The 12260-nt window shown below is 43.1% G+C and overlaps 1 protein-coding gene across 1 annotated transcript in view; it reads left to right on the plus strand.

The window, feature by feature from the left end:
• The window catches only part of LOC134933200 (A disintegrin and metalloproteinase with thrombospondin motifs 2-like), a 968191-nt gene that overhangs the window by 871171 nt on the left and 84760 nt on the right, over positions 1-12260 (plus strand). Inside the window, exon 19 of the mRNA XM_063928241.1 lies at positions 11161-11371. Coding sequence (XP_063784311.1) covers positions 11161-11371 — 211 coding nt within the window. The remainder of the gene's footprint in view (positions 1-11160; positions 11372-12260) is intronic.

The raw sequence follows: 12260 nt of genomic DNA on the forward strand, positions 1-12260 counted from the left end.
TAACTGAGGAACTATACTTATTAGCTGGACATTCTTATCGATTGATAACATCTATGCGGTTATGAATTATTGTCAAAAGCACATAAAGTAATAACATCTAGCTTTAAATTCAGCTGTATATAATTATACAAAATCAGTAAGGAACAATTTTCTCTGGTTGGGTATATAGAGCGTAATTGTCCGTTGGGATATATAGCTTAATTAATATACATTATAATTGTTTTTATATGATATGGATATGAAGGATGTATTTTAATATGTGATATGAAATTAATTAAAACATTTTAGTGTAAAAGTGCCAGCGCTGTTCTTTTTCCTTTTTTTGTATATTCTCCATTTTTAGGTTACGAACCAAACCTTGAACATAGCTGCAGGCACTTTTCACAGTAACCATAGCGCCAGACTATCTCTATTTAAAAATAAAGCAGCCAGTATTTACCTTGCACAGAAATAATATAACCCACCCAAATCTAACTCTCTCTGCACATGTTATATCTGCCCCACTTGCGCTGCATATGGTTTTGTCCATTAGAGAAAAATATTGCTGCGATTAGGTCTGAATTAGGCCCGTAATCCTGATACATATTTATCTAGTCACAGTGCATAGCTGGATGCATTTTAAGATTGGATATTTTATATGCAGCTTTTTAGATCTTACTTCTTGAATGTGTCCAACAAAAACATAACCACGGAATTGTCAGGCTATTTACAGATGTGCCCTCCTTAATCTGGCATCTATATGCCATACAATGTGGGACACCCAGTGTGACTGAGCCACTCCAAACTTTACAGTTTGTCTTATTCACCTAGCAGATGCAGTGAAGCACTATTTCAAGTGTATACACATGTAGAGTTGCAGATGAAGCCCAACAAAAGTTAACATGAGAAAAAGCCATGGCACTTTGTATACAGCCATGGCCGCTGAGCACTTTGTATACAGGTTAGACTAATTTGCAAACAGATGTACAAATATCACACATTACAATGATCAGTGCAAGCTAGCAGAGTAGTTTTCTAACTTCCAGATGTTTTATCTATGCAAATAAGCCACACATTTTGAGCAGGATAGATGCTCGGTGTGGCTGAGTGACAAGTCGAGAGGGTCTCTTTGGTGCAACTGAAGCCAAATTGTATAAAGACACATCTGTAGGTGTCAAAGATTCCTTGTGCAAGCTTCCATCGGATCCAGCATGTGCACTTGAACTTGGAGCTGGGGGGATGGGGGAAGGTGTTGCAGGGCGGAACCAGTTACACAATTTGTGTCATCAAGCCACAGATTGCGCACTTAACTTGGGCAGTAAATGGCTGTGGGAAACTGGCCTACTCTCGGGAGTCCAGGAGAGTGCCCTTCTATTGTTAAACATGGAGAACACTACTGTGCATTCTCCATTATGCTCCTCCGGTGATGGTGCTTTATTCGCTTGCCAAATCTAGTACTATCACAGCACATACGTGCCACCAGCTAGTTACTATGTATGAGTGGCATAGTGGGAGACATACCTCTCCCCTTTAGCTCCTTAGACATGCAGTGCTATTACCCGCATTAACCACTATCACAATACTGCATCACTACCACATCCTAGGGACAGCCACCGGCTGCTGATCTGTCAGGACCCTGCTCCGCTTTATGCGTCTGAACTAGAGATGACCGGGTTCGGTTCGTCGAGATCCGAACCCCCCCGAACTCACGTGGTTTACACAGGTCCGAGGCAGCCTTGGTTCTTCCCACCTTACACGCAAAAACCGAACGGGGGAAAACGTCATCATCCCGCTGTCGGATTCTCACGAGATTTGGATTCCACATAAAGAGCTGCGCGTCGCCGCCATTTTCACTCGTGCATTGTAGATTGAGCGGAGGGGACGTGGCTACGTTCTCTGCCTGAAAAGCCCAATATCGGCTAAATATCAGCTCAATATCTGTGCTCAGTATCAGTGCTGCATTGTGGTGACCAGTATATAGTCGTACAGTACAGTAGTCCAGTGCTGTTCTCGCGGCCCAGTGTCAGTTCTATTATCTTGAACAGTGCTCAATATCTGTGCTCATTATTATCATTGCTGCATTGTGGTGACCAGTATATAGTAGTACAGTACAGTAGTCCAGTGCTGTTCTCGCTGCCCAGTGTCAGTTCTATTATGCTGAACAGTGCTCAATATCTGTGCTCATTATTATCATTGCTGCATTGTGGTGACCAGTATACAGTAGTACAGTACAGTAGTCCAGTGCTGTTTTCGCTGCCCAGTGTCAGTTCTATTATCCTGAACAGTGCTCTATATCTGTGCTTATTATTATCATTGCTGCATTGTGGTGACCAGTATATAGTAGTACAGTACAGTAGTACAGTGCTGTTTTCGCTGCCCAGTGTCAGCTCTATTATCCTGAACAGTGCTCTATATCTGTGCTCATTATTATTATTGCTGCATGTTGGTGACCAGTATATAGTAGTACAGTACAGTAATCCAGTGCTGTTCTCACTGCCCAGTGTCAGTTCTAGTATCCTGAACAGTGCTCAATATCTGTGCTCAGTATCAGTGCTGCATTGTGGTGACTAAAAGTCCAGTATCTTGTGCTGCATCTTGGTGCTGTAGGGTGCTTTGGTAGTGTCCTGTCACTGTGCATAGGTCATCATCATTCCAGTCACAGTGGTATCTGGTATCTATCTAGTGGTATCTAATTTCAGACATTACTGCCGTCTAATTCCAGATATATTACTGGCACATGATTCCACACATTAAAAAATGGAGAACAAAAATGTGGAGGGTAAAATAGGGAAAGATCAAGATCCACTTCCAACTAGTGCTGAAGCTGCTGCCACTAGTCATGGCAGAGACGATGAAATGCCACCAATGTCGTCTGCCAAGGCCGATGCCCAATGTCATAGTAGAGAGCATGTAAAATCCAAAAAACAAAAGTTCAGTAAAATGACCCAAAAATCTAAATTAAAAGCATCTGAAGAGAAGTGTAAACTTGCCAAAATGCCATTTACGACACGGAGTGGCCAGGAACGGCTGAGGCCCTGGCCTATGTTCATGGCTAGTGGTTCAGCTTCACATGAGGATGGAAGCACTCATCCTCCCGCTAGAAAAATGAAAAGATTTAAGCTGGCAAAAGCACAGCAAAGAACTGTGCGTTCTTCTAAATCACAAATCCCCAAGGAGAGTCGAATTGTGTCGGTTGCGATGCCTGACCTTCCCAACACTGGACGGGAAGAGGTGGCTCCTTCCACCATTTGCACGCCCCCTGCAAGTGCTGGAAGGAGCACCCACAGTCCAGTTCCTGATAGTCAAATTGAAGGTGTCACTGTTGAAGTACACCAGGATGAGGATATGGGTGTTGCTGGCGCTGAGGAGGAAATTGACAAGGAGGATTCTGATGGAGAGGTGGTTTGTTTAAGTCAGGCACTGGTCAAATCACAAAAAAAATTACCTCTTCGGTGTGGAATTATTTTAACAGAAATGCGGACAACTGGTGTCAAGCCGTGTGTTGCCTTTGTCAAGCTGTAATAAGTAGGGGTAAGGATGTTAACCACCTAGGAGCATCCTCCCTTATACGTCACCTGGAGCGCATTCATCAGAAGTCATTGACAAGTTCAAAAACTTTGGGTGACAGCGGAAGCAGTCCATTGACAACTAAATCCCTTCTTCCTCTTGTACCCAAGCTCCTGCAAACCACACCACCAACTCCCTCAATGTCAATTTCCTCCTTAGATAGGAACGCCAATAGTCCTGCAGGCCATGTCACTGGCAAGTCTGACGAGTCCTCTCCTAACTGGGATTTCTCCGATGGATCCTTGAGTGTAATGCCTACTGCTGCTGGCGCTGCTGCTGTTGCTGCTGGGAGTTGATCGTTATCCCAGAGGGGAAGTCGGAAGACCACTTGTACTACTTCCAGTAAGCAATTGACTGTCCAACAGTCCTTTGCGAGGAAGATGAAATATCACAGCAGTGCAAAGCGGTTAACTCAGGCCTTGACAACTATGTTGGTGTTAGACGTGCGTCCGATATCCGCCGTTAGTTCACAGGGACTTAGAGAATTGCTTGAGGTAGTGTGTCCCCGGTACCAAATACCATCTAGGTTCCACTTCTCTAGGCAGGCGATACAGAGAATGTACACAGACGTCAGAAAAAGAGTCACCAATGTCCTAAAAAATGCAGTTGTACCCACTGTCCACTTAACCACGGACATGTGGACAAGTGGAGCAGGGCAGACTAAGGACTATATGACTGTGACAGCCCACTGGGTAGATATATTGTCTCCCGCAGCAACAACAGCAGTGGCGGCACCAGTAGCAGTGTCTCGCAAACGCCAACTCGTTCCTAGGCAGGTTACGTTTTGTATCACCGCTTTCCATAAGAGGCACACAGCTGACAACCTCTTACGGAAACTGAGGAACATCATCGCAGATTGGCTTACCCCAATTGGACTCTCCTGGGGATTTGTGACATCGGACAACGCCAGCAATATTGTGCGTGCATTACATGTGGGCAAATTCCAGCACGTCCCATGTTTTGCACATACAATTAATTTGGTGGTGCAGAATTTTTTTAAAAACGACAGGGGCGTGCAAGAGATGCTGTCGGTGGCCCGAAGAATTGCGGGCCACTTTCAGCATTCAGCCACCGCGTGCCGAAGACTGGAGCACCAGCAAACATTCCTGAACGTGCCCTGCCATCAGCTGAAGCAAGAGGTGGTAACGAGGTGGAATTCAACCCTCTATATGCTTCAGAGGATGGAGGAGCAACAAAAGGCCATTGAAGCCTATACAGCTGCCTACGATATAGGTAAAGGAGGGGGAATGCACCTGACTCAAGCGCAGTGGAGAATGATTTCAACGTTGTGCAAGGTTCTGCAACCCTTTGAACTTGCCACACGTGAAGTCAGTTCAGACACTGCCAGCCTGAGTCAGGTCATTCCCATCATTAGGCTTTTGCAGAAGCAGCTGGAGAGATTGAAGGAGGAGCTAAAACGGAGCGATTCCGCTGGGCATGTGGGTCTTGTGGATGGATCCCTTCATTCGCTTAACCAGGATTCACGGGTAGTCAATCTGTTGAAATCAGAGCACTACATTTTGGCCACCGTGCTCGATCCTAGGTTTAAAGCCTACATTGTATCTCTCTTTCCGGCAGACACAAGTCTGCAGATGTTCAAAGACCTGCTGGTGAGACACTTGTCAAGTCAAGCGGAACGTGACCCGCCAACAGCTCCTCCTTCATTTTCTACTGCCACTGGAGCTGCCAGGAAAGGGATAAAATTTCCCAAACCACCCGCTGGCGGTGATGCAGGGCAGTCAGGAGCGATAGCTGACATCTGGTCCAGACTGAAGGACCTGCCAACGATTACTCACATGTCGTCTACTGTCACTGCATATGATTCTGTCACCATTGAAAATGGTGGAGAATTATATGAGTGACCGCATCCAAGTAGGCATGTCAGACAGTCCGTACGTATACTGGCAGGAAAAAGAGGCAATTTGGAGGCCCTTGCACAAACTGGCTTTATTTTTACCTAAGTTGCCCCACCTCCAGTGTGTACTCCGAAAAAGAGTGTTTAGTGCAGCCGGTAACCTTGTCAGCGATCGGCGTAGGAGGTTACTTCCACAAAATGTGGAGATGATGTTCATCAAAATTAATTATAATCAATTCCCCCATGGAGACATTTACCAGCAATTGCCTCCAGAAAGTACACAGGGACCTGTGATGGTAGATTCCAGTGGGGACGAATTAATACTCTGTGAGGAAGGGGATGTACACAGTGAAAGGGGTGAGGAATCGGACGATGAGGAGGAGGTGGACATCTTGCCTCTGTAGAGCCAGTTTGTGCAAGGAGAGATTGATTACTTCTTTTTTGGTGGGGGCCTAAACCAACCACTCATTTCAGCCACAGTCGTGTGGCAGATCCTGTCGCTGAAATTATGGGTTTGTTAAAGCGTGCATGTCCTGTTTATACAACATAGAGGTGGGTGGTAGGGCCCAAGGACAATTCCATCTTGCACCTCTTTTTTTTATTTATTTATCGTCGCATCATGTGCTGTTTGGGGATTATTTTTAAGTGCCATCCTGTCTGACACTGCAGTGCCACTCCTAGATGGGCCAGGTGTTTGTGCCGGCCACTTGAGTCGCTTAGCTTAGTCATCCAGCGACCTCGGTGCAAATTTTAGGACTAAAAATAATATTGGGAGGTGTGAGGTGTTCAGAATACACTGGAAATGAGTGGAAATGATGGTTATTGAGGTTAATAATACTATAGGATCAAAATGTCCCCCAAATTTTATGTTTTAAGCTGTTTTTTAAAAAACTACACCCGAATCCAAAACACAGCCGAATCCGACAAAAATTCTTAATGGAGGTTTTGCCAAAACGCGCCCGAATCCAAAACACAGCAGAACCAAATCCAAAACCAAAACCCGAAAAATGCCCAGTGCACATCCCTAGTCTGAACCAGTATATAGTTGTACTACTACTATCTACTATACACCAAATAAACACGATTTGGTTAAGCCACGTTGCACTTGTCCTTGGGTCAAATCATATTCCGCTGGTGTGTACATTAACTCTGCCAAACCACCATCTGTACACACATTTCCAAACAGTTATGGGACTAAGCATACAAGACTGATGAGAACCCAGACACATGTACAGAGGATACAAACTCACATAGCTCAGAACAGGACACCCAGAACACTTAATGACAGAAGGGCACCACAACCAACAACTGAAAAAGAGGTGCCACATGCACATTGTGAAGTTTGATACAAACGCTACAACGGCGCCAAGGCACCATCGTGGCAACATGTAAAGACGCAGAGAGCTGCAGCGGCACAGAGTGAAGCAAACACAGTGTGTTCTAAGCTAAAGAGTGTCACTGCAAACAAATTTTAAAGCACAAAATCTGCAGAATAATGTCCATAAGGAACACACATGTAGGAATTACACCTATAATGAAGATCATTAAATTAAAAGATGCAGTAACCTACACAACATCAGTGATCACGCTGAGCGGAAAAAAAAGGTGGGTCCCAGGGACCCTTCAATTTTACAAATTGGGGTCCTACTCTACTTTTTCTGGGTTCCATAGCAACTTATGCCATTAGACCACCCCACATGCCCTACACATAGGCTACACTATGGGATGTTGCACCTTTTCATTACTGACAATGCTTCTAAATACATCTTCATCTTATAGCCCGTACACACTATGCGATATCATTTACGATTTAAACGATATTGTTCCTTTCTGAATAATCTTGTATAATGTGTACGCTGCATCTGACGTACGATGCGCGCTCCCGCGGGTCGCATGCGATGTATGTCGGACTCCATGCAGTCCTGATGAGGTGATATTGTGTGGTTTTGTACTCCAGTGATGACTTTGTTTCTAGACATCATTTGACATCGTTTGTAGTGTGTACACACGATCCGATATGATATTTTATACAATATCATACGATATTGTATCATATGGGATCGCAAAATGTGTACATAGTATTACATAGACAACTGTAGTAGCTAAATACAGTTCTAGATCTACTGTATACTTCAGAATACTTCACATACACTGTTTAGGAGAAACAACTTTGCAATGGCAGTACCCAAGAAAGGAGACTTTTATGACCTTGTCAAGGTCTCTGCAACAATACAATATTGCAGTGACTAACTACTGGTACCCAACAGCTACTGTTATGTCACGTATAATGCCTATGAACTGCCTAAGGCTGGGTAGACACTTGCACAATACTGTGCCAATGTGTCCAATGAAGGCGAATCGTAATGACAAATCGGCCATATTGTGCAGTGTACGAGTGATAGCATGCTCTCAAGGGTTGTGTGATTGGCCGTGCTGCCAGTCACGTGACCTTGCATGCAATGCTGTGAATATTAATGGAGGACGGAACAGTGATAGTTCCGCCGCTCATTAATATCTCTCTAGTGTGTGCCGGCAATCTCCCAATGTGCAGGGCAAAGAGTAATTGCCCTGCACATCGACACAATTGCGGGTCACCCTAGTGTGTACCCAGCCTAATGGTGACCAGCATTACTAACATGGCACAATCAGCCTTACAGGAGGTAGATGGGTTCTGCAATCAATATGTATAAAGTAGTAACACTCCCAGGTCACCCCACTAGCAGCATTGAATAATGAAAGTAGTAATAACTGACACATATCCGCTTTTACTGGTGATACAACGGAGATGTTCTCCAGCAGTTCGCAGAGCTGTGCCATTCTCTCTCTGAGTCATAAGTACATGGATTGCAATGTGTGGTGCATAAATCAATATTGCATATTATATACACACAAACACACAAAAATGTAGACGTTCCCATGAATTGTATTATCTTTCAGGTTTATGTAGCCTGTACCTCTCCAGCTGCTATGGAACTACAAATCTCAGAATGGGCAGAGGTTGGAGAGACACAGGTTGCCCCCCTTTCAGCCTGATGTAACAGTAGGGTGAGTGTGTGTAAGTCCCAGCTCTGCTTACCATTAGATCTGATACATCATCCCGCCAGTACCCATTGTTCTCCCAGCACCCGCAGGGAGAGTACATGTCATCGGGGAGGAAGTCCCAGTCCGATAACTATGCTCCCAGCAGTGACTGTAACTCTCCCAGAAGCTCCGAGTCTCAGTAGCGGCAGCATCAGTGATAGTGGTATCCACTGGACTCGGTCAGCGACAAGTGTCTGCCTACCCGTGGTAGGGGGCGGGGTTTTCTGGGAGTGTGTGGTACAATTTGGATGTCTGAGGATTCCTACTGGTACAGTGAGACACAGCGTGTCCAAAGGGACCTGCTCATTTTTCAAAACCAGGTCCCTCACTTCCTGTAGTGCATAAAAATGCACTCTAGCAAGTATTTTGCAATCACTGCAACATGGATATTTGCTATAGTTCAAGCCCAGATGATATTGAAACAGCCATGGTAACCACAGGTTTGAGTGTGGAGCAACATGTATACTCCATAATTCATGGGAAAATGTCAGTAAGAGACATGTGGACTGCATTGTAAGAGGCATATCAGTATGGAGTTTTCATGATGAGAATACATTTAAGATGAGTATTGTATAATATAAAGTTACATGAATGCAGAAGATGATGAAGAAATAGCAACAGACATGCTACAAAATCTAACACCAGAGTCTGACTTCATAGTTGTTGCATTAGAGACAAAAACTGACAACTTATACAACAGACACAGTAAGAGAAAAGCTGCTTACAGTTTCAGTAATGTGTACCTTGTGAATCTAATGCTGATTCAACTGCATTATAAGTGAAAAATTCAGAAAAAGTGTTAGAACTGTCACAAGATAGGTCAAAAAGCAATCAACTGAGAGCAGAGAAAAGTGAATCCTGTGCAGTGCCAGGAATATGATGACTAAGATCAGACGGCCCTACGTTTCACAGATAACCACAGAAAGGATTGGGTCTTAGGAAATGTGAATGCGGATCAGTCTTTCCGAGCCCAGGCTCGGGTATTCCCACCAGGCTCTGATTCCAAATTGAGTCAAAATGTCATCCTACTGGCATCGGATTCTCACAGATTTTAGATTCAGAAGGAGGCCACTGCCGGGACTTGGCACCATTTCACTCCAGTCCATTGGTAGTAATAAGCCAAGTAATATGTTATATGCTTAGCAGGTTCTGGTAAAATCCAGATTTAGGTGGGGTATGCAATTAGCTCTGTTTTTTTGCCTAGGCAACAAAACTGAGCTTTTCGCTATTTTTAGGGTGAATCCGGATTCGCCCTATGCAATAGCAGATTTGGCCGATTTTGAGGCTTTTTTCGCCAATGCCTTTTCACTTAAAACAAAAGGTGAAAAGAGATTGGCGAATATGCCTTTAAAACGGACAAAAACAGCCTGCAACTGAATTAAGGGGGCAAATTCATTGGCTCCAAAACGATCGGAGCTAATTGCATAGCCCCCTGTGTCTAGTATTAAATACAGCCATTTTACTGACCAATAATAAACACAATTATAGTAATGAAGAGAAAAACTGTATGCATATTGTAGACATTGGGGTATATTCAATTGCTGACCCGATAGCTTACTATTCAAAGCCGTGCCAAACCCGACAAGACGGCAGTTTCTGACTCTGATTGAATATACCCCATAGATACCCTGGCCATGGGTCACTGAACCGTATGATAACAAATCTGTATTATCTGCCATGATATTGAGGAGACCCACAACATTAAATCTATTTGTTCACACGGGTTGTCCCCATGCTATACAGTGCTAAGCATATTTTTTTGGGTGAGGAAATAAAGGAAAGTGGCAGTGAATAGACAAAAAGTTATAATAACTGGTCTTTATAACTCATGAGTCAATGTGCATACATGTATTTGTGCAGCAGAATACAGAGTTTTTGTTCTACTTACAGGGACCATTACCCATTGAAAGTGTTAAGGTGAATATGCTACATATTTGATATCTAGGTTATGGACTCTCTTGACCCCAGAAACTGAGATCCATGGTTGCCAAGTATGAAGTGTATAGCTATACATTGCATACTTGGCAACCATGGAACTGACTGCATATTGTACATTATCCACCAACAAATGAGAACTGTATGGTACACTGCCCATCAAGCACTTGGCTCTGTATGGCACACTGCCCATTAAGCGCTGGGCTATGCATGGTACAATGGCCATCAAGCACTGGGCTCTGTATGGTACACTGACCATCAAGTACTTGGCTCTGTAGGGTACACTGGCCATCAAGTACTTGGCTCTGTATGGTACAGTGGCCATCAAGCACTGGGTTCTGTATGGTACACACTGATCATTAAGGTATAGAATTATGTATTCAACTACTAACCAACTAAGGATAGGGGCTGTATTTTCTGTATTTTGTCACAACAATGGTTCATGCACATATACTTCAGTGGTATATTGTGGTGTTACTTCTAGTATAATGGGTAGACTCGTTGCTGAGATTGGTTTGTGGATATACTGTATCACTGGACATAATGTTTAAATAGTGATAATTATATAGCAAATAAGGCTGGGCAGAGGAAGAATGCACATTTTGCCAAATATGCTTATGGTGCATATACAAAGCACTCACGAAATATAACCATAAACACATTTAAAACTGCCACAATCAAAAGTTTTGTTTTTTAAATTTGATGTATTAATATTTGGAATTTTGTGTTTATTTCAAAAACAGATGGAACACAGATGACTGGGGGCCATGTTCTACGACATGTGGAAAAACAGGCTATCAGAGTCGCACAGTACGGTGTATTCAGCCAGTAAATGACAATACAAGTAGATCTATACATAGTAAATACTGCAGTGAAAATCGCCCAGAAACAAAAAAACCTTGCAATCGTCAACCATGCCCCTCTATTCAGTGGAGAATAGGGCCATGGTCAGAAGTACGTATGTTTCAGTGATGTGATTTGGCTTTCTTACATACTTAATTGTTAAAGGGAACCTAACAGAATCTGCAAGGGAGACTACATCTATCTATCTATCTATCTATCTATCTATCTATCTATCTATCTATCTATCTATCTTAAAACAATAATAGCAATGGTGCTTAAATTAAGTAATCACATGTGAAGTCTATCAGTCAAAAGAAAACTCCACCTTTGGAATACACTTTTCAGATGGCAGCCTTTCAAAGCAAGATCTTACGTTTCAAATAGGTGGTAATTCTGCAACAATTAAAGGCCTCATAATGTATTAATTTAGTGAGACTAGTGATAAATAAGTGATAGTAAATACACACGCACCAAGAGGCTATTTTAAGAGAATAGGGGGCTCGTGTGCAGGCTCCGGTTGGGCCCCCTCCTCTCCAGCAGTGCAATAGGGGGCAGTACAGAGAAAACGAGAAAAATATTAATAAAAAAATGTAGTTCTTTTTGTTTATTAGATTAATTTTTTTTATTAATCTTTTTATGTTCACATTTTGTAATTATTTTGAGCAATAGAGCAGGACCTGCAGTATAGTGGGGTCCCTTGCCAGGGGCTGCAGGCTTACATGCAGTGATCAATACATGAACTAAAACTCCACTGTTTATTATTGCTTGTTAATTTAGTGGGTGCAGAGCCCCTGTGAGATATATATATATATATATATATATATATCATACAAATTCAGCACTCACCTAATATTAACACTTCAAACTGTTATTCATCTGAATTCATGGAATGTTAGTTCCAAAATATTGCAATAGTTTGTTAAGCTGATCAGCCACTTCACGGCCATTCCCATTCGGTCAGTCCCTACACTGACTTTCAAAAATCTGAGCATTGCTCTCA

This window comes from Pseudophryne corroboree, chromosome 6 (genome assembly GCF_028390025.1).
Source record: "Pseudophryne corroboree isolate aPseCor3 chromosome 6, aPseCor3.hap2, whole genome shotgun sequence".
Lineage (NCBI taxonomy): Eukaryota > Metazoa > Chordata > Amphibia > Anura > Myobatrachidae > Pseudophryne > Pseudophryne corroboree.